Source organism: Mobula birostris, chromosome 18 (genome assembly GCF_030028105.1).
Source record: "Mobula birostris isolate sMobBir1 chromosome 18, sMobBir1.hap1, whole genome shotgun sequence".
Classification (NCBI taxonomy): domain Eukaryota; kingdom Metazoa; phylum Chordata; class Chondrichthyes; order Myliobatiformes; family Myliobatidae; genus Mobula; species Mobula birostris.
The window spans coordinates 9997567-10021289 of NC_092387.1; the positions used below are offsets into that span (position 1 = coordinate 9997567).

The 23723-nt window shown below is 46.7% G+C and overlaps 1 protein-coding gene across 5 annotated transcripts in view; it reads right to left on the minus strand.

Annotated features, from left to right (window-relative positions):
* Positions 1–23723, minus strand: part of tln2b (talin 2b) — a 316251-nt gene that overhangs the window by 184304 nt on the left and 108224 nt on the right. For 3 of the 5 annotated variants that reach the window (XM_072282202.1, XM_072282201.1, XM_072282200.1), the window contains exons 3-5: positions 6516–6677; positions 5612–5709; positions 925–1054 (exon numbers count right to left, since the gene is read on the minus strand). In XM_072282202.1, coding sequence (XP_072138303.1) covers positions 925–1054; positions 5612–5709; positions 6516–6651 — 364 coding nt within the window. In that variant the 5' untranslated portion in view covers positions 6652–6677. Of the gene's footprint in view, positions 1–924; positions 1055–5611; positions 5710–6515; positions 6678–8891; positions 8925–9090; positions 9109–23723 lie in introns of those variants that run through there. The other 2 variants (XM_072282203.1, XM_072282199.1) reach the window with 2 other exon arrangements.

Consider the following 23723-nt stretch of genomic DNA (forward strand, 5'->3'; position numbering starts at 1 on the left):
TAGTTCAGCGAGCACACCCAACCAAGTCATCAATGTAATGGAAATAAAAATTGATGAGGGGGCTCTGAATAAGATTAAAACTAGGACCATTACATTTATTGCAAGGAAGGAGGGCAGAGCACGTGCCCATGGAGCTCCCACTGTGACTGGAGAAAGCAGGTGTTGAAGGAGAGACAGTTCAGTGTCAGAACGAGTATGGTGGTGGTTGGGGGACTAGGTGGATCTCCCTTCAACAAAGTAGTCTTTTGTTTCTGGTGACCTGGCTAACATTTATCCCAGAATTATCAACCAAGCTGGGCTTAATCAGACTAGAGTTTATCAGGGAATGGCTGTGGCATTTCTTACCTTGCAGCCATGACTGTACTCTCTGGGAGTGTAGGGAGCGTGGAGGTCACGACCAATGTTATGAAAATGCAAGCCTTTCATTCCCACTCACGTTACACTGCTGGATCCAGGCAAGAATGTCAAATCCAATTGAGGAACCTTTGAGAATCAGGAAAACTGTCCAGTGGCTATATTCTGCTAAATTGATGGGGAGACAATAGATCCAGACACGAGTACACAGAGCAACCTGAAGGATAGTACCTCCAGAGAGAAAAAGAATCTCGGTATTAGGGCAGGGAGACCATGAGGTATTCTGTCAGATTTTCCTGACCTGTTGTAACCCTCCTGTCCCTGTCAGCTGCCTGACCAAGTCAGCATTTCCAGATGTTCTGCTTCTCTTTTTATCTGGACTGCTTTAAACCTTGTTTACTGCCTTGTTGGCCATTTGAATGCCAAACCCAAAGAGATCACCTGCACCACTGGATCAGCAGTACCTGAGCACCCAGCTCATAAACACTTGTCCAGCAGACAAAATGGCAACCCAAATGCACTCCAAGCTGAGCTGAAGATTAGCTCAGAGTGAATGGGTGAAATACAAACCTATTCTACTGCAGATGGGTACAAGTAGTTCACCAACAGTTTTGGAGTCATCAATCATCACCGTCTTCACAGCTCCATCAAGCATCCTCACTTTCTGAGGCCTTTGCTTTTTCTTGTACTCCAGAACATCCTGAATAAGAGAATGAAAATAATCTTAATTGTCAGCTATTTCCCCTCTCTGCTTTCCTTACACACTGTGGATATTACCAACCAGATCCTGCTACCGCCATGAAAAACAAGATGGACTCTTGGCCTCACACTAAGGCACCGCAGTAATGTAGCCAAATACTTACGGGGTAGGCTAGCTAGTCATTGTAAATTGTTCCATGATAAGGTTAGGACTAAATGGGGGGGTTTCTGGTGAGGGAGGGAGAGACAGATAAAAATCTACCCCATTATGATTTTGTACTGTATCCTGCACTGTACTTTTTCAGCAGCTTTTTACACTGTATTCTGCATTGTTATGGTGTTACCCTATTCTATCTCAATGCATTGTGTAATGATTTGGTCTGTATAAACAGTGAGCAAGACAGGCGTTTCCCCTGTATCTTGGTTAATATAACAATAATAAACCAATACCAATACATTCAGTTAGCCCCGGAAAAACCTTCACCAATCTCGTCAACGCCCAACCATCTCCCTCTAGTAATACAACATCACTGCAGTACATTCTGAGCTCGCCCTGGGAGGAGGGGACGCAGGGGAAGCACCAAAGCTCAGTTCAGCTCGAGGAGGATTGGGGGCATCCCCAGGTACAAGGTGAGCACTCCTCCACTGCACGTTGGGCGGAAGACTGAGAGGCACTGGAGTGTGACACAGATCCCAACACTCAATGGCATTTCAATCATTTAAATGCACTCAAGCAGCTTTACAGTCACTACCTCCTTTCAACAAAGGATGGAGACAAACAGCCCTGTGTCAAGTCTGCCAGAGGGAAAATCTCAGCAGACACTAAAATAGGCATCCATTAGTCTTGCAAGACCATGGATCTGCGCCCGGAAAGTCTTCACTCTCCAGGGCGCAGGCTTGGGCAAGGTTGTATGGAAGACCAGCAGTTGCCCATGCTGCAAGTCTCCTCTCTCCACGACACCGATGTTGTTCAAGGGAAGGGCAAGGGCCGGTACAGCTTGGCACTGGTGTCATCACAGAGCACTGTGTGGTTAAGTGCCTTGCTCAAGGACACAACACGCTGCCTCGGCTGGGGCTCGAACTTATGACCTTCAGATCGCTAGTTGAATGCCTTAACCACTTGGCCACGTGCCCACTAGCAGATACTATTAAAAACATTAACAGCAAAACTTTTGGAAATTTCAAAGTAATCATGAAAGGAAAATATATTTGATCAATATACTGGAATTCTCTGAAGCAGCAGCATCTGAGGTACCAGGTAACTGAAGGGCAAGAAGCATGCTCCCCCACTTTCAAGCAGAGCAGCCGGGAAAAGCCTGGTAATTACAGACCTGTGAGCCCCACATCACGAGTAGGGAGGTTACTGATGATCCGGGAATGGCAGGAATTAATCAGAGATAGACAGCCTGGCTTTGTCAAGGGCACAGCTTGTCCAGCCAGTCTGATTAAACTCTTGAGTCGGTAACAAAGTACATTGACACGGATAAGGACACTGCAGTAGATGTGGTTTATATGGACGCAACAGTGAGGCCTTTGACAAGGTCCAACCTGGGAGACTGGCCCAACATGGGACCTAGGGCAGGCTGGTAAATTGAATCCAAAAACTAATGTAACAATTGGAGGCAGAGGATGAAGGCAGAGGGCTGCTTTTGTGATTGGATGCCTGTGACTAGTGGTGTTCAGTGACTGGTGCTGGGATCCTTGCTGTTTGCAATATCTATGAGAGATCTGGGTGTGGATGTGGGTGGCTAGATCTGTAGGTTCCCAGATGATATCAAGGTTGGGGGAGTTGTTGACGGTAGGGAGAGCGGTCAGGGTACAGGATGACATTGATGTGTTGGTGAAATGGGCTGAGAAATGGCAGTTTAGTCCTGATGAACTTGACATATTTTGGGAGTGTGTTCGTCCATCGTTGACATCGATGAAGACCTCGACACCATTAAGATGGTATTAAGACTACAGCGTGATTTGGATTTAAGTGAGGGAGAGTTGCGCAGCGTCAACCTCATTCTCTCTTCCCAATTCCCATCTGGATCCAGTGGCAAGACAGAGTCGAGACGGCAGGAGATGGGACTAGGCGCAGTGGATGACCAGGACGTCTTCTGTGTCTTGTTCTGCTCTACATGTTCCACAACGCTTGCAGAGACCGCCTTTTTGACCGTTGGACCTTCCATTGGTCTCGTCCGCTCAATCCGCTGGAGTCTGTCTTCACATGCTGGGATAGACAGCTCCCTATCTCACCGAGGGTTTGAGACCCATCAGCTACCCTCACCTGGTTTAGCCGGCTTGTCGAAGCCGTTGCCCGGGGTGTGGCCGCTGTCGCATGCAAACAGCTACGGGGAGCCACAGGTGAGAGCTGAGTGCCAGGTGGGGACCAAAGGTGGACTAACCGCCTTGAAAAGGACGTGACATGTTCCCCCACCAGAGGTGTTACCCCTCCCTGACACCCCATACACTTTGGGAGTACTAATGAGACAAGGACATACATCATGAATCCAGGTCCACATATCCTTGAAGGTGGCAGCACAGGTGGCTCAGAAAGCATATGGGGCACCAAGTTCATTAGTTGGGGCAGTAAATACCAGAGCAGGAAGGTTGTGCTTCAACATTATAAAATCCTAGCCAGATCTCAGCTGGAGTGCTGTGTGAGGTTATGGTCATCACACTGATGAGTCCTAAAGAAGAGTCTCGGTACAAAACATGAACTGTTCATTCATTTCCATAGATGCTGCCCGGTCTGCTGAGTTTCTCCAGCATTTTGTGTGTGTGTTGCTCTCGGAATGACGTAATGGCATTGGAGAGGGTGTAGAGGAGATTCCCCAGGATGATGCCTGGGTTGGTGTGTTTCACATGAGGAGAAGCTGGACAGGATGGGTCTATTTTCCCTGGCACAGAGGTATATAAAATTGTGAGTGATATCGGGAGGGTGGACTGCAGGAAACGTCCCATCAGAGGAGAAAACAACTAGAGGGTTTAGATTGAGGGTAAGGGTGAAAAAAATTAGAGGAGAGCAGAGTGAAACATTTTTCAGCCGGAGATTGGTGAGTACCAAGAACACACTGCCAGAGAAAGTGGTGAAGCAGAGTTACTAATTGCACTTCACAGTCTCTTAGAATCACCCAGGCATAGAAAGCTGTGGACCAAATGATGGGAGGAAGGATTAAAATGGAAGGGTGTCCACTGATGGGCATGGGAATGGTGGATCAAATGGCCAACCTTCCTGTTTTCCCAACATAAGGAATTTGAACGCATGTTGAATTGGAGATCCAAGGGGCACTCGAGGTGGTGCCAGAAAAATCTGGGGAACAGGCAGCAGATGAACTATGTATGCAAAACTGTCCAAAGCTTAATTATTGCAACATCAGCCCGTTCCCCGCATTACATTCCTTCTTCATAGAACTTCGATACATTTGCCAAACATGATGTCCTTTTCAGAAAATCATGTCAACTTTCACTGATAATCCTGAATGTCCTTAGATTCGTTCCAACATTCTCCGAATTACAGATAAATGCCCTGGAGCTTCCCGTTTTCTGTCTTCCTCCCCTTCGAATAGCAGTTACATTTGACAATTACAATCTAATTGACCCTTCCCTGAATCTCAGGAATTTCGGAAAGTTAAAACTAATCCATTAACTATCTGATGGAAGGTTCTTGAACTGAAAAGTTGACACAGATTGTTTCTCTCCCAAGGAATACTCCCTAACTTGCTGAATGCTTCAAGCACTCGGTATGTTGCATCAAATAGCTCACCAACTGAAGTATTGTTTTAATTTTCCAAAATATATGCATGCACAGAAAAACAAAAAGATTCACTGTACGTTAAAAAGCATGGAATAACTTGCACAGTCAGAAAACCTCAGGTTACAACATTTAATATTCAATTATTCTGTAATTCTCTCTCTTTATCCTCGTTGTTGGAGAGATCAAGAAAAAACATCACATTCTGATTAAATGAGCCAAGTATACAACATACAAAGACGGCTTTACACAAGGATGAACGATTGGAAACAGATTTTACTATTTTCTATCACCCCCAGGGAGCTGGAAAAGCTTTCTGACAAAGCCGCCTTGCCAGTGAAATTGTCCGTAACACGAGCTGCAGAAGAGTACAGCACAGGAACAGGCCTTCCAGCCAGTGGCCATGATGCCAATCTAAACCAATCCCATCTGCCTGCATATGGTCAATAGATCTCCATTCCAGGCCAGTTCATAAGTCTGCCTTTTACAGCCTCTTAAACACTGTAATCTATCCGCGTCCACCACCTTCCCTGGTAGCGTGTCCCTGGCACTCAACACCGTGTATAAAATCTCACCTTGAAAAGCTCCTTTAAGATTTTCCCCTCATCGTAAAGCCTCTAGTCTTTGCATTTCTACCCTGAGAAGAGAGACTGCCACTGTCTCTGCAATTTATGCCTCTTGTGGCTTCATATACTTCTCTCGTCCATCTTTGTAGCCACTGTGTATTTTAATGTGATCTGGGTGTCAGGAGAGTTGGCATGACTGAAGGCACAACTAGCGATAAGCTCCCACCTCAAGGCTGAGCAAGGTCAGACTTACCCCATTACGAAGCATGTAATAATCCAAGGTCCGACCAGATTCCAGCCAAATCCCCTTCCTCGGATCTTCATCCGACAGGAACAAACCATAATCAGAGGCTGAAAGGCAGGAATGAATAATAGGTACAGATTGTTCAATCAACAGCATTCACATGTCCAGAGGTGACAGAGGGTTTCCACCACTGCCACTGCAGCCAAGAGCTGAACACCAGCCTAGCCCTGACATGGCATTCCTCTGCTCCTCTATCTCAGAGTCAAAGTTGGTCATAGTCGAGTTTATTGTTGTTTACACCAGTACATGCAAATGGAAAAACTTACCTGCAGCAGCATCACAGACACACAGCATCAGATACATTCAAAGGATAATCCTAACCCTCCCCTTCGCCACGCTCCCTGCTCCTGCCCTTGATTCACCCCATTTACAGGTTCCATCAATGACCTACATGCCCTTTCAACAAGCAACATCTCACTTACATTCTCATTTTCACCATCTCCAGTGCCTGGCTCCCTCTCATCTGGATTCACTCTGCAACTTTCCAGGCTCTCCCAACTCCACCAGCACCGGCCCCTCAGTGTCACTGACCCTTGGTGCCTCACGAGCAGTGTGTCTCCAGATGTCATACCCCCTTGCTTTGCAATTATCTTCCTTCATCTCCACCACCCCTCTGGCCAATCTTTTGGGTTATCCTTAAAAACTACCCTGATGCCTCCCAAAGTCTTCTGTGTCATATCGGATGGCGTGAGGACACAGCCGCAAGCACCCTGAGCATGTGTTACAGCAGTAGAAAAGTGGCCACCACAATGACACCAAAACTAGCCAGCCGGAATGTCCCGCTGTTGAGCTTCTACATCAAGTACACTCACTTCCAGCAGCTTCCTTTCATCTAGAAGACACACGGCCTCACCTTGCCCGATCTGAGCCTCTGGAACACGTTCCCGGATAATGCGACATGCGTCGTACACCACTGTGGAGGGCTCGAATTGCATTGTCTTGATGACATTGCATTGGCGAACACAGATCTTCAATGACAGGGCCACCATCTTGGAGATTAAACCCTTCACCACACCTGGGGAGAGAAATGAGCTCCTTCACTACAAATGCAAATCTCTCTTTTAAAACATACCTCAACAGATGGAAATTACTGCCCAAGTCTATTTACAATTGATCATTGCAGTCCATACCTGGATAATGGACAGGTTTCATTTTAAGAGATATTCATAAGTGAATTTTGTCCAAATTGGAAAATACACAAAAGATTATTCAATATGATACCCAGACCTTCCCAGGGCTGAAATTAATGGGACTAAGAGCATATTGGATTGATAAGAACAATTACAAAAAGACAAGAGAGACGAACTAGTTCTTGTCATTTGTAGGAATGAACATAGACCAAATTTTTAATTCAATAATATTGCAGGAGCTCATGGTATGTCTATAACCTGCAGATGAACTGCTCTTGCCCTCAACTCAACACAATAAGCTGCAGCCTCAAACCACACCACAAAGTGAAGCCAGGCTGAGAGCAGGGAAAGTTCCTGATACAGCAACGGTGAAGGACAAACAAGTCCTTTGACGCAGGTGGAGGAAAACTGCTGACTCTGCTTCCCATCATCCACTGACCGTGAAATCACTGGCTGACCGCCTCACCAGACTCTCCCCCATGACCAGATTTTAAAAGTCCTGCTTCCTTTCTTTCTCAGAGAATTCCACTGATATGTCTACATCCCAGAGGTTAAAAACAAGCAACAGGTAGCAACATTGTGGGTTTGATGTTCTAGTAGGCATTGCAGGACCTGAACTATGGATGTGGAGTTAGACCATAAAACATAGGAATAGAATAAGTGCATTCAGCCCATCAAATCTGTCCGCATTCCATCATGGCTGATTTATTATCCCTCTCAACCCCATTCTCCTGGCTTCTCTCCGCAATCTTTGATGTCCTTACTCATCAAGAGCCTATCAAACCCTGTTTTAAACATACCCAATGACACGGTTCCACAGCACTCTGTGGCAATGAATTCCACCGTCTGGCTATAGAAATTCCTCCTCTTCTCTGTCCTGAAGGATGCCCTTTTGTTCTGAGCCTGTGTCCTCTTGTTCTAGACGTACCCACTATATGAAGCGCCCTCTCAACATCCACTCTATCAAGGCCTTTCAATATTCAAAAGATTTCAATGAGATTCCCCCCTCATTCTTCGAAACTCCAGTGAGTTCAGGCCCGGAGCTATCAAGTGCTCCCTTTCATTGCCAGGCTCATTCTAGTGAACTTAAATGTTAACAATTGCATCACTGGCTTCTGTTGGCATACAGAGAAGTGCCACAATTAATCCACGCTACCCTGGCATTCACTGACAGATTAAAGAGACGGGGACAGGGATAAAGCGACGGGGGCAGGGGTCGCAGACCATTCTTGCCGGCAAGAATGTGTAAAATTGGTTTAGGGTACTGAGTAAGAGGCTTAGAAAAGATTAAAGGAAGAACTGTTAGCAACCACTGAGAGATTGTTTTTTGGAAAACACCACTTGACAGGCCCATAAACAAATCTTAAGCAATGTACACAAATTACTGTAAGAAGTCATCAGGTCAAACAGCAACTATGGAGGGATATAAAGAGGCCACACTTCAGGACCCTTCATCAGCCCGAAAGTGAGACCCTTATCGTTCTATCATATATGAATATAGCCAATTCAAACAAGCGCTCGTGCGGGGCAAGATGCAAAAACACACTGCACATAGCACAAATAACTCAAGTAACACATATGGTTACGACTTCAGAAAAACATAGTGAACAACAATGAAAAAATAATTAAAAAGCGCAAGACCCTGAGTGGCATGACTCTGGAACTGATGGTAAGTTATACTGATCCAGCTCGTTCTTCCACTGAACGAACACTGGAGGGCAGCACCAAAAGGAATGGCCAGCCCCCAACCCAGGTACAGATTCTAGTGTGCCCCAGAGAGACTCCCCCACACCACCTCAGCGTCTCCTCTCTTGGTCAGCCGCCTCAGGCGAGCCCACGGCTTGGGCCTAGTCCTTATCAATGAACCAGAGTTGCAGTATTAGAAACATGGAAAACCTACAGCACGGTACAGGCCCTTCGGCCCACAATGCTGTGCCCAACACGTACTTTCTTTAGAAATTACCTGGGGTAGCCGTCTATTTTTCTAAGCTCCATGTACCCATCCAAGAGTCTCTTAAGAGACCCTATTGTATCCGCCTCCACCACCATCGCTGGCAGCCCATTCCATGCACTCACCTCTCTCTATGTAAAAAACTTACCCCTATCATCTCCTTTGTACCACCTTCCAAGCACCTTAAATCCGTGTCCTCTCGTGATAGCCATTTCAGCCCTGGGAAAAAGCCTCTGACTATCCACACGATCAATGCCTCTCATCATCTTATACCCCTCTGTTCTATGTTACCAATGTCCAAAACAGGGTCTTCGAGACACAGAAGTGTCCAAGACAATCACTCACACCTTTTCTGGAGCATGCACTGTCTCAGCACAACGGTGCACGACAAGTCCGAGTGACAACACAACAACGGTATGTAATAAGTCCAGCAGCTCCATTGTGGGATGGGCCAGCAGTACTTGATGTTCCAAGTATCCAGCAGCGACTTGACCTGCCTGACCTGCTGAGTTCCTCCAGCATTTTGTGTGTTGCCCAGTCTGACAACGTGCTAGAGGCAGAATGTTTTTACGTGTGGGAAGTATTTAAATGACCACATGAATCGCCAAGACATAGTGTGTGCTATGGACCAAGTGTTGGTAAACAAAATCAGTACAGGCAGATGGCCGTCAAAGACGTGGTAGATGGAAGGACTGGTTTCTGCGCTGTACAAAATTATGAAGCTTTAATTAAAAAAAAGAGAACTATTAATTTCAGATCTTGAATATCACTTTGAATGGAGTGTTTCCCAACATACCAAGTTACGGACACTGAACTGCCAGGTGTCAGAGGACAGAGAAAAGGGACAGGGTACAGCGAGCAGAGAGCAGAGGACAGGGGACGGGGGTAAAGCAGCAGGGGACAGGGGTCAAGGGTAAAGGGGCAGGGGACAGAGATAAAGGAACAGGGGACAGGAAGCAGAGGACTGCGGACAGGAGTAAAGGCGACGGGGACAGGGGATGAGCATTGGGACAGGGGACAGGGGTAAAGGGAGCAGAATTCAGTGGTCAGGGGTAAAGGGGCACAAGATACAGGTAAAGGAACAGCGGGCAGGAGGCAGAGATAAAGGAACAGGGGACAGGGAGCAGAGGATTGTGGACAGCAGTAAAGGGACAGGGGATAGTGCTATTGGGGACAGGAGTACAGGGACAGGGGACCGGGAGCAGGGGACAGGGAAGGGGGTACAGGGACAGGGAGCAGAAGAGAGTAGCCAGGGGTAAAGGGACAAGGGACAGGAAGCAGGTGTAAAAGGACTGGGAGTGAATTGGCTGTTTTTTTCAGGTGCAGAAACCACAGAATGAGGAAATGAGACTGCTGCTTGAGGAGCAGGGGAGGGAAGTCAAATGACCCACACCCCAAGTTAACCCTCCAGTGGGGGGGCTACAGCACTCCATGGGGAGGAGGGCTTGGTGAAGGTCAGTGGACCCGACCTTTGACACAAGACATACCTGCCCAGTGACTGCAGGGAACGGATCATAGTCAGGCTTATTATCACTGACAGAAGTCGGGAAATGTGTTGTTTTGCAGCAGCAGTAGAGTGCAAGTCAAAAAAATTACAAATATCACAAAAAGATGAATAATGGAGTATTGTTCATGGGCCACTCAGAAATCTGACGGCAGAAGGAAAGAAGCTGTTCTTAAAATATTGAATGTACCTGTAGGTTTTCAGGCTTATTGCTGCAAGAGGCGGGAGGAGAAGATGGCGGTGCGACGCAGCGTGCGCAGCCTCTCCGGTGAAATGATATCGTATTTGTTAACTAGGGATCGTGCACAATTCTGATTTGATGGAGACAGACATGAGAAGCACGGAGGAACATCTGGAGAAACTTCTGAAATGCCCGGTTCGCTGCCGCTGCTACTGTGCGATTGAGAATCTCCGGAGGGAAGGCCCCAAAATCCTCGGCTTTGCCTGCTGCTGGCGGCCGGGATTGGGGTTGAAGCGTTCAGCAGAGATGGCGCTCGGTGCTCGGTGTCGGACAGCTGGTCGGAGGGTCGAAGTTTTCAGACGACTCAGAGTCGGACTGTGGTCGGGCATGGTAGGGAGAGTTTTCTTCCTTCTCCCTTCTGCGTGAGATGTGGGACTTTCGAGAGATTTTGAACTTTTTTTTTACCGTGCCCATGGTCTGCTCTTCATCAAGTTATGGTATTGTTGCACTGTTGTAACTATATGTTATAATTATGTGGTTTTTGTCAGTTTTTCAGTCTTGGTCTGTCCTGTGTTTCAGTGATACCACACCGGACGAATATTCTATCATTTCTTAATGCATGCATTACTAAATGACAATAAAAGAGGACTGTGTGTCCTCATAATCTAATCTAAGTATAATAATTTTCTAATTTAAACAATAGTCCACAATAGGGAAGATGTGAGTCTGATGTGCAGGAGTGGAGAGTTTCTTCAGGCTGAAGGAGACTTCACCTTTCCTTGTGTGTTCTATACAAATGGTCCGTGACAAAGTTTATCAATGTGACAAGAACCCTCAAATCTGCCAACTGCCCCCTCAGCCTCAAAACCTCCATTACCTCAACCTGCCTCCAACCTCAATGCACCATAATGGGGCAAGAACCCACCTGCTCCCAATGTTCAGACCAACAAGAAACAAAAACAAAAAGGGACGATAGAAATTGGAATTCAGAAATAAGAGTTGAAAGTGCTGGAAACACTCAGGAGTTCAGGTAGCATCCATGGAAACCTAACATGTCCTCTCTCCAGACACTGTCTGAACTGCTAAGATTTTCCAGCACTTTCTGCTTTTAGTTCAGGACAACTGCTTGCAAAAAGATATAGGCTTGGAAAAGATTGGTTGTTCCAGATGAGAATTTCCTTGGAAGTTTATGGAGCACCCTACCAGCGCTCCAGTGACCAACCAGTGGAAGCAGGGAAAGAAAGACAAGAGACTAAATGGTGATTTTAACGAAGGTGCAGAAGCAGAGGGGCCAGGCTTGAAGATGGCCAGACACTGTTAAAACTGCTTAAACACAGGCAATGAAGCACAAGCTCGGACGGAAGTAACTAACACTGAGCTGACGGAAAGCAATGGTTCAGCTGGTGACAGATTTATGTCAGATTCCTGGCATCCCACTTTGGAATGACACTTCAGCTTTGGAGAAGGTAATCACTGGAATGGCACCAGGAATGGGGACTCCGGGCACATGTACCAGCTGCAGAAATTGGGCACGTTCTCCTTTAAACAGAAATTCCAATGGGAGTGAATTAAACAAAAAGTTCAAAGGAGACCGAATAGTTACGGATAGCAGCTGTCAACAGCTGGAAATCAGAAAGCAGAGTAATGACACAAAAGAACGGTGGAGCATTTATTAATCGAAGTCTGGGGAGGAAAGATCATGAGGGAGATGTGCGGACAGGCGAGGAGATGCAAAGGAAGGAAGGCATGGTGGGAGTGAACATATAAAACATAGAAACATAGAAAACCTACAGCACAATACAGGCCCTTTGGCCCACAAAGTTGTGCCGAATATGTCCCTACCTTAGAAATTACTAGGCTAACCCATAGCCCTCTATTTTTCTAAGCTCCATGTACCTATCCAAAGCTCTCTTAAAAAACCCTATCGTATCCACCTCCACCACCGTTGCCGGCAGCCCATTCCACGTACTCACCACTCTCTGCGTAAACAAACTTATCCCCGACATCTCCTCTGTACCTACTCCCCAGCACCTTAAACCTGTGTCCTCTTGTGGCAACCATTTCAGCCCTGGGAAAAAGCCTCTGACTATCCACACAATCAATGCCTCTCATCATCTTATACACCTCTGTCAGGTCACCCCTCATCCTCCGTCACTCCATGAAGAAAAGGCCGAGTTCACTCAACCTGTTTTCATAAGGCATGCTCCCCAATCCAGGCAACATCCTTGTAAATCTCCTCTGCACCCTTTCTTTGGCTTCCACATCCTTCCTATAGTGAGGCAATGAGAACTGAGCAAGTGGGGTCTGACCAGGGTCCTATATAGCTGCAGTATTACCTCTCGGCTCCTAAATTCAATTCCACGATTGATGAAGGCCAATGCACCGTATGCCTTCTTAACCGCACAGTCAACCTGCACAGATGCTTTGAGCATCCTATGGACTCGGACCCCAAGATCCCTCTGATCCTCCAAACTCCCAACAGTCTTACCAGTAATACTATATTCTGCCATCATGTTTGGACAGATTCTGGTTGAGGTGGCTCTGGAGAGGTTTGTCAGTGAGAAGTGGTGAGAAAGAGCTAGAGTCAGAAGCTGGAGGCAGGTTGAGGTAGGAGGAGGTGTTGAGGCTGAAGAGGATTGACAAAGTTGGGGGTTCTTGTAGCACCAATAAGTTTTGTCTTGGAACATTTGCAGAGAAAACACAGACTCAGTTACCGAACAAAATCAGTTCATGCTGCCATTTACGTTCCACCAGACTGTACTCCTGTCACTTCTTTCCTCACTCCCTATTGAGCCTGCCTTCCTGTTAACATTCTGTCCTGTTCTAATTCTATGCTGGCTGCTTTTTCCTAAGCTGCTGTAGTGCAGGTATTTTGCAAGCCTGTGCCTTAATATAGTTGACAGAATTGTGTCTGTTACTAATTTTGTTACTTCCTTATTTGTGTTGCCAGAATAAGAGCAGGATACTCATAGACAGTCAGAGCTGGTGTCAAGTTCTGGATTATTGCCACAACTGGATGAGTTGTACAACACTCTGATACAAAAGTCCATCTTGCTGCTGATGCTCTCTCTGCCCAACCAGTCCCTCAGCCAAACCCATCCTGGGCTTTGTCATCTGCTTGAGAATGGAGGGAGGGGCTAATCAAGGGGAAAAGGTGAGCTGATGGAGGTGGGGAGGAGCAGTCAAAGGGGAGGGCTGTTGAAGTGGGAGGCCAGCCAAAGGGGAGGGGTCAGGAGTGGGGAGCTCCATTGATCAGTGCTGGCCCACAGATCAGCCTACGGCTGAGGGTGCCTCTTTGTGGCTGCTGCCTTAAAGTCACTCTGGATTTCCTTAGCACAAATACCTCAACCATTGTACCAAAACAAGCTGATGCCAACGTAAATTCGTCCAAGCCTCAAACTTGGCTCTCTCTGACAAGGAACGTGTGCGTGACATTGCAGAGTCTCTTGAGAAGAACGTCAACAGTGACAGTGTCCTGCAGTATGGAAGCTAGTTCTTAAGCTCTCTTTCCTTGCCAGTCATAATGCACCAATCCATACCACTCGTATTTCCCCCACACTCGGCCTGCAGCCTTCCATCGCTGGGTGTTGCAAGAGTGCATCTAAGTACTTCATAAATATAGAGCTTCTGCCCCCTTCTCCCTCTTAGCTAGGTATGCCATATTCCAAACAATACTTCCTCAAATATCCACTAATCTTTCCAGCATTCCCTCTATGAGGGCCACAACCTTGTTGCTGCTTGCAGGTGTGCTTGCCTCAATGACCTGGACAGCTATGTTGGCTGCAGTCCGGGCTTTATGCTTTGGTTCTTGGTCGGGTCACCCATGCCAAATAGGTCAAAGTTTGGAGTTCAGACAAAGAGCGGTCCACTGGTTCTCCAGGATTGGGGGTGCAGCTCAGGGCTAACAACCCTGACTGGTAAAACAAAACTGTTGTGGAAACAGCAATACATCTGAGTGCGATGGTATTCCTGAGTCTCCACCTGGGACTTGCATGGCTGACAGTAGGGAAAACCAAGGGGAAGCTTCCGGCATGAAGAAGGAAGTCCTGATCACTGCCAGAGATGGGAGGACCTTCATTTGCTGCCGCAAACACCAGTGGCGTAACAGGCAATAAGTTCCCAACATTGGTTGTCCTTGAGTACAGGGTATAAAATAGTTTGTGCAAAAGGACAGATGTTGTGGTGGCCGAGACCTGCTTAAAAAATCAAGTACAGTACAAAGGATGCTCAAACGTTATGATGGAATATTGTTGATAATAATCTGCTTTCTTCCCATGGGGAAACAGTTAAGCGAGATGGGAAAATGAGGGGTTTATTGGACAGTGAGGTCCCTGATAATTGATGGTTTATTATTGTTAAGTACCAAGGTACAGTGAGAAACCTGTCTTGCATACCATTCACACAGTGCATCAAAACAGTACATTGAGGTAGTGCAAGTCAAAACAGGAAAAGAATGCAGAACAAATTGTCACGGTTACAAAGAAAGTACAGTGCAGGTAAACAATGAGGTGCAACAGGTCATAATCAGGTAGATTGGGAGGTTAAGAGTTCATCTTATGGTATTAGGAAACAGTCTTATAATAGCAGGATAGAAACCTAGTGGTATGTGCTTTCAGGCTTTTGTATCAGCTACCCAATGGGAGGAGGGGTGGGGGGAGAGACAATGTCCAACCTGGGTTGGGTCTTTGATCATACTGGCTGCTTTACCAAGGCAGTGAGAAGTGCAGAGAGAGTCGATAGAAGAGCGCCTGGTTTCTGTGATGTGCTAAGCCATATCGACAGCTCTGTGTAGTTTATTGCATTGCAGATGCCATACCAAGCTGTGACGCATCGAAGTAGACAACAGGAATTCTGCAGATGCTGGAAATTCAAGCAACACACATCAAAGTTGCTGGTGAACGCAGCAGGCCAGGCAGCATCTCTAGGAAGAGGTGCAGTCAACGTTTCAGGCCGAGACCCTTCATCAGGACTAACTGAAGGAAGAGTGAGTAAGGGATTTGAAAGTTGGAGGGGGAGGGGGAGATCCAAAATGATAGGAGAAGACAGGAGGGGGAGGGATGGAGCCAAGAGCTGGACAGGTGATTGGCAAAAGGGATACGAGAGGATCATGGGACAGGAGGTCCGGGAAGAAAGACGGGGGCGGGGGGGACCCAGAGGATGGGCAAGGGGTATATTCAGAGGGACAGAGGGAGAAAAAGGAGAGTGAGAGAAAGAAGGTGTGCATAAAAAAAAGTAACAGATGGGGTACGAGGGGGAGGTGGGGCCTTAGCGGAAGTTAGAGAAGTCAATGTTCATGCCATCAGGTTGGAGGCTACCCAGACGGAATATAAGGTGTTGTTTCTCCAACCTGAGTGTGGCTTCATCTTTACAGTAGAGGAGGCCATGGATAGACATGTCAGAATGGGAATGGGAAGTGGAATTAAAATGTGTGGCCACTGGGAGATCCTGCTTTCTCTGGCGGACAGAGCATAGATGTTCAGCAAAGCGGTCTCCCAGTCTGCGTCGGGTCTCGCCAATATATAAAAGGCCACATTGGGAGCACCGGACGCAGTATATCACCCCAGTCGACTCACAGGTGAAGTGTTGCCTCACCTGGAAGGACTGTTTGGGGCCCTGAATGGTGGTAAGGGAGGAAGTGTAAGGGCATGTGTAGCACTTGTTCCGCTTACACGGATAAGTGCCAGGAGGGAGATCAGTGGGGAGGGATGGGGGGGACGAATGGACAAGGGAGTTGCGTAGGGAGCGATCCCTGCGGAATGCAGAGAGTGGGGGAGAGGGAAAGATGTGCTTAGTGGTGGGATCCCGTTGGAGGTGGCGGAAGTTACGGAGAATAATATGTTGGACCCGGAGGCTGGTGGAGTGGTAGGTGAGGACCAGGGGAACCTCCATCCCCCATGAGGAAGGTCTCAAAGCTCTACGCTTCTTTTTGGATTCCAGACCTAATCAGTTCCCCTCTACCACCACTCTGCTCCGTCTAGCGGAATTAGTCCTTACTCTTAATAATTTCTCCTTTGGCTCCTCCCACTTCCTCCAAACTAAAGGTGTAGCTATGGGCACCCGTATGGGTCCTAGCTATGCCTGCCTTTTTGTTGGGTTTGTGGAACAATCTATGTTCCGTGCCTATTCTGGTATCTGTCTCCCGCTTTTCCTTCGCTACATCGACGACTGCATTGGCGCTGCTTCCTGCACGCATGCAGAGCTCGTTGACTTTATTAACTTTGCCTCCAACTTTCACCCTGCCCTCAAGTTTACCTGGTCCATTTCCGACACCTCCCTCCCCTTTCTAGATCTTTCTGTCTCTGTCTCTGGAGACAGCTTATCTACTGATGTCTACTATAAGCCTACTGACTCTCACAGCTATCTGGACTATTCCTCTTCTCACCCTGTCTCTTGCAAAAACGCCATCCCCTTCTCGCAATTCCTCCGTCTCCGCCGCATCTGCTCTCAGGATGAGGCTTTTCATTCTAGGACGAGGGAGATGTCTTCCTTTTTTAAAGAAAGGGGCTTCCCTTCCTCCACTATCAACTCTGCTCTTAAACGCATCTCCCCCACTTCACGTACATCTGCTCTCACTCCATCCTCCCGCCACCCCACTAGGAATAGGGTTCCCCTGGTCCTCACCTACCACTCCACCAGCCTCCGGATCCAACATGTTATTCTCCGTAACTTCCGCCACCTCCAACGGGATCCCACCACTAAGCACATCTTTCCCTCCCCACTCTCTCTGCATTCCGCAGGGATCGCTCCCTATGCAACTCCCTTGTCCATTCGTCCCCCCCATCCCTCCCCACTGATCTCCCTCCTGGCACTTATCCATGTAAGCGGAACAAGTGCTACACATGCCCTTACACTTCCTCCCTTACCACCATTCAGGGCCCCAAACAGTCCTTCCAGGTGAGGCGACACTTCACCTGTGAGTCGACTGGGGTGATATACTGCGTCCGGTGCTCCCGATGTGGCCTTTTATATATTGGCGAGACCTGACGCAGACTGGGAGACCGCTTTGCTGAACACCTATGCTCTGTCCGCCAGAGAAAGCAGGATCTCCCAGTGGCCACACATTTTAATTCCACTTCCCATTCCCATTCTGACATGTCTATCCATGGCCTCCTCTACTGTCAAGATGAAGCCACACTCAGGTTGGAGGAACAACACCTTATATTCCATCTGGGTAGCCTCCAACCTGATGGCATGAACATCGACTTTTCTAACTTCTGCTAAGGCCCCACCTCCCCCTCGTACCCCATCTGTTACTTATTTTTATACACACATTCTTTCTCTCTCTCTCTCCTTTTTCTCCCTCTGTCCCTCTGAATATACCCCTTGCCCATCCTCTGGGTACCACCCCCCCCCCCCGTCTTTCTTCCCGGACCTCCTGTCCCATGATCCTCTCATATCCCTTTTGCCAATCACCTGTCCAGCTCTTGGCTCCATCCCTCCCCCTCCTGTCTTCTTCTATCATTTTGGATCTCCCCCTCCCCCTCCAACTTTCAAATCCCTTACTCACTCTTCCTTCAGTTAGTCCTGACGAAGGGTCTCGGCCTGAAATGTCGACTGCACCTCTTCCTAGAGATGCTGCCTGGCCTGCTGTGTTCACCAGCAACTTTGATGTGTGACACATCGAAGTAGGATGCCTTCTATGGTGCAGCAATACAAATTGGTGAGGGTCAGAGGGGACATGCTAAACTTCCTTAGCCTCCTGAGAAAGTAGAGGAACTGGTGAGCTTTCTTGATTATGGACCAGGATAGGCTGCTGGTGATGTTCACTCACAGAGTCATAGAAAACTACAGCACAAAAGAAGGACCTTCAGCCCATCTTGCCCATGCTGAGCCATTAATCTGTGTTTTGCCCTTACCCGCTTGATCTGGTTTTGCAACTTAGCTAGTTTATTCTGACCATTACACCATCTCTCTTCTGACTTTTTTTTTTAATCGTGTCGCACCAGACAGTTGCCTTTCGGATTAACCGGGTCACAATATGAACGTTCCTGATTCGACCCTTTTTTTTTTATATATGAACGAGGCCGGGTGGCTAGCTCGACACTCAACCTGGCACGGATGGAAAGCGTGCTCGAGGGAGGTGGCCCGACTTGGATTCAAACTCGGAAACCTTCACTCCGGAGTCCGGCACTGATGCCATTGCGCCACTAGCCGGCCCTCTTCTGACTGATTCATGTCCTTCCATCTGGGAAATACAATACCATATCTCCTGTACACTCTACAGGAACACAGGACTTATCAAACCTCCTGCTAATACCAGCACAAGGCTAGGTTTCCCAAGCAGCCGCTCTCTACAGTAGTTCCACTTTGCTCGCCTCTCACATTGGAAATAGCAAGTCCACAGCAATCCCAACTGGATCACCTCTCCCTCGTCCCCACCTCTGCTGTACCATGTTTACTAATAGCACAATCCCATTTTTCTGCTTTCTCTGGCTCAAAATTCATCGTTCCCATCCCAAAGGAGAATCATGACTTGAAAATGTGCATAAAAACAGTAGAGCACTTTGTTATAAATGAGCTACAATGTTAATACTGAGACTTTGTTGGGCGTTCAGCATAATGTAAAGGAATTGGGAAAAGCAGTCAATGGAAGACAAATTGGAGTTTCGGAACGCACATCCAAGAGCAGCAGGAATTCATGAGGAGGATTAAAGAGATTCTGCACCTACATTAAGAGCAAGATAATAACTAAAGAGGGAGCAGGACTACTCAAGGATAAAGGAAAGAACATATACTTGGAACAGGATTTTATGAATAAGGTTCGAAGTGAGTATTTTATATCAGCATTTAACAAAGAGAAGAAGATGGATGACAGTGTGGCGCGTGCTGATGTACCAGGGCACTTTGAGAAAAAGGAGGGGGGTCTCTTGAAAAATATTTAGATAGATATCCCCCAGAGCCTGATACGATATACCCCAGAGTCTGATACGATATACCCCAGGTTATTGAGAGAGGCATGAGAGGAGTTTGCTGGTGTTTTGACCATGATTTTCATGCCCTCTCTGAGCTTACAGGATTGGTGAGTAGCTATTGTTTAAGAGACAATGTGGTTATTCTGGTTAGATGTCATAGGTAGGGGAGCTATTGGAAAGAATTCTTAGGGATAGGATTTACAAGCATTTGGAGAAGCATGGTTTAATTAGAGACAGTCAGCATGGCTCTCTCTGCAGCAAGTCACGTCTTGATTACTAACTCCATTATATTTTTCAAGTTGGTAATGAAGGTGGTTGACGAAGCAGGAGCTGTGGATGTTCTTGGTTTCATGTTGATCCAGGAAAAAGCAAAATCACAGAACACCTGGTTTGGATGCTTCAAGGGAATGGGAAAATTGACATGACAACTATGCTGTGAGGAGGTAAGGAATGCAAATCTTGTACCGAGGGAAAATAAACGTATCAGTGAGGAAATGAACTGCTGTTCGGAATGGTGCTCTACGTGCATGAGATGGAGCTCTTTCAGAAGAGGATGCCTTCATGCATTTTCAACTTGAGGCACATGGAAACTGTTTCAGCGCAGTCAAACAGCACCTTGATCTTCTTCCCAGAGGCACCGTGAAGTTAACCACATGCTTCATCGTCTCCCATTCTCTCCATAAAAACATCACGCACTTTAGAAAACACAAAGCACCCCTAGAAGTCACCTGCTACAGCCAGTGGAGATCTATTTCCAATAACCTATTTTGTCTGCAGTTAACTACCTATAGGCTGTGGTTTCTTTCAGCTGTTCATATGCCATTGATCTTGAGAAATAACATTATCTTTCTGTACAGCTGTTATTGATCAGACACAAATCTTATTGATGCTTCTGTATTACTTTCTACTTGTTGCTAATATCAATTTCTCTTTACTTTTCATCTACCCATCCCCTTCCTCTCTCCCCACCCCCTCCCGATGGGTGTGACAGCCCAACATCCAGGGCACTACCTTGACCACACTGCTGCCTTACACCTTCAGATCCACCCTCCCCCAACCCCCGTCATCTTCTGCCTTGTGTTTCTTCTTCAGTCAAGTGTAAGACAGTTGTGTACACTCCTCCTGGACCAATCAGCGGTCACCCTCGGGCATGCATTGATCTGAACTTGTTGCAAACCTGAGTTCAGGGGATTTTCAGGAATTAAAAACTTAATCCTTGCAGATTGAATGAACCAGCCGCAGAGGAAAAGCCTAGAATTCTGGGTTGGGTGAGGAAAGCTGTTTGATTGATAGTGACTTGGAGCATGAATGTGAACCTTGGCCAATTGCTGTCAGATGTTGCCTTGCAGGAATGTGTCAGGAATTGGCAGCACCGCAGCGAGTGTTCTGACTATTCACAACATCTCTACCATTGACTCTGCTTTGTCTTTCTGGCTTCTGTATATTGTGTGGAACAGTTCACCTTCTTGAGCTGTAAATTATTTTGCATTCTGGAAATAATTTCCATTGTCCTGCCTCGTTTGTGGTAATTGTATTTGTAGCTGCCCTCCAGATCTACTTTTAGCTTTGGCTTAACATCATACTGAGCAGGATGCTGCGGAGTGAATTGTCTGACTGATACACTGCAGAACTACTCAGTTGGCTAAAAATCCTCTCTCCACATACGGGCGCCTAGTCCTGCCTTTTCCCTGACTTCCAGCCTGATGTGGAAGAGAAAGGCGGCTTTTATCACCCATTTCAAGCCCCTATAAGATGCACCTTTGAGGGTGATAACGTGATAATCACAGTACAGCTCACTTCTATCAGTTCGTCTGCTTTGATCACACCTCCTGGACTTGTATTAACAATCTGATGTGTTGTGCTTGAAAACAAATTTCTGATGCTGCTTCAATTGCATGTCTGGCAGGGATGCTCTGCCTGTTGGGATCTGAAATTTTTGGCACATTCTGTTTCCACCTTATATAGAACTGCTTCTAAACTCGTCAGCAATGCACTTAATATGTGGGAAAACTAGCCAATGGAATGGATCTCAAAGGTAGAACTGGCCAATGACACAGGTCCCTGAGCCAGAACCTCCCATTAATGACAAGGCAGGATGTTTAGTAAATGGTATAATCGCTGCACAATAATCCTGATCTGTTATCCCATGTCACCACAGCCAGAGATATGTCAACAGTATTATTTCTACTCTTCTAGATGGCCAGAGCCTTCTGGCCCCATGCCCAGATATCTACCACTCTCCAAAGCTTCCACATCCCTACCATCATGGAGCAAATCAGTGTTTAAAAAAAAACTTTTGCCTCAAATCCCTTCTAAAGCTCCTTCTTCTCCTTAAAGCTTCACTCTCTCTTCATCACCACTTGGTGAAGCCAAGCATTCCGAAGGGATGATCAAAGGCCAATTTTCCCACACTGGATTACATCGCATCATTTCCCTCTTCCTTCATTGAATGACATTATGCAAGGAACCCAGAGAAAAGTTGCTGGAGTTGTAGGCGGCAAAGAAGTTTGTGCAAGAATACAGCAGTACATAGATGATTTGGAAAGTTGGGTGGGCAGTGACAGTCAGCATTTAATCCAGACAAGTGTGAGCAAGTGTAGTTAGGAAAGTCAAATTCTGGCCAGGACCTTAATAACGTTGATAGACAGAGTTGTTGCAAGTCCACTGTTCCCCAAAAACAGCTCCACAAGCGGATACAGAAGTGAAGAAGACTTCATGGGAAAAGGCACCAAGTATAAGATATTAGTAAGACTGGAAGAGTACAGAGAAATGTTACAAGGATGTTGCCGAGACTTGAGAACCTGAGTTATAGGGAAAACTGACAATCCTGATGAAGGGTCTTGGCCCGAAACATCGACTGTACCTCTTCCTAGAGATGCTGCCTGGCCTGCTGCGTTCACCAGCAACTTTTATGTGTGTTGCTTGAAATTCCAGCACCTGCAGATTTCCTCATTTTGGGTACAGGGAAAATTGAACAGGTTAGGGCTTAATTCCCTGGAGCATCAGAGAAAGAGGGAAGATTTGATCCAAGCTATACAAAATTATGAGGGATATCGATAAGTAAATGCACTGTTGTTGAGTGAGTCTAGATCTAGAGTTATAGGTTAAATGTTTGGGTTCGTACAGACTAAGCAGAACAGTTTGGCATGAACTAGATGGACTAAACGCCTGTTTCTGTGCTGTAGTGCTCTGTGACCCTATAAATATGTTGCAGTCGTACAAAACATTTGCTAGACTATGTCTGGAGTGTGTGCACAGTTCTACCATCAGGATGTGGCAGCAAAAGAGTTCCACCAGGATGCCAAATCCACTACTTTTTGTAGGCTTTTCGATACAGGAGTATTAGTGTTTCCATACCAAGCCTGATGCAACCAGTTAATATACACTCCACTACAAATCCACATAAGTTTGTTAAAGTTTGAGATGACGTGTCTAATGTTTGCAAACTTCTTAAGGAAGTACAGGTGCTGCTGTGCTTCCTTATCTGAAATGATAACACCTTAAAGTTGCTGACCCTCTCCACCTTGGATCCCCCAATGAGGACTAGCTCGTGCACCTCTGGTTTCCTCCTCCTGGAGTCAATAATCACCTCCTTGGTCTCAAGCGAGAGGTTCTGCACCCCTCAGTCAGATCTTCAATCTCTTACCTATATGCTGGTTCGTCACCACTCTTGATTTGGCAATGACAGTGGTGTCATCAGCAAACTTAAATATGGCATTGGAGCTGTGCTTATCCTCACAGTGATAAGTATAAAGTGAGTAGAGCATGGGGCTGAGCACACAGCCTTGTGGTGCACTATGCAGATGGAGATTGCGGAGATGTTTTTGCCAATTTGACCAGACTAGGGTTTGCAAGAGAGGAAATCGAGGCTCCAATTGCACAAGGAGCTACTGAGGCCAAGGACTTGAAGTTTATTGATTAGTTTTGAGGGGATGATAATATTAAATGCCAAGTTGTAGTCAATGAAGAGCATCTAGATGCATGCATCTTCACTGCCCAGATATTCTGGGAATGAGGGAGGAGCCAATGAAATGGCATCTGCTGTGGACCTGTTTGATGGTTGTCAATTTGGAGTGGATCCAAGTCACTTCTTGGGCAGGAGCTGATATGTTTCATCACCAATTTCTCAAAGCACCTCATCACAGTGGATATCAGAGAAACTGGACAATAGTCATTGAGGCAGGTTACCACATCCTTCTTAGGCACTGGTATAACTGAAACCTGCTTGAAGCTGGTGGGTACCTCAGACTGCTGAAGCAAGAGGTTAAAGATCTCAGTGAACACTCCAGCTAGTTAATCAGCACAGATCTTTCGTACTCAACCAGGTACCCCATCGAGGCCAGATGCTTTCAGGTTCGCTCGCCTGAAGAATGCACTCATGTT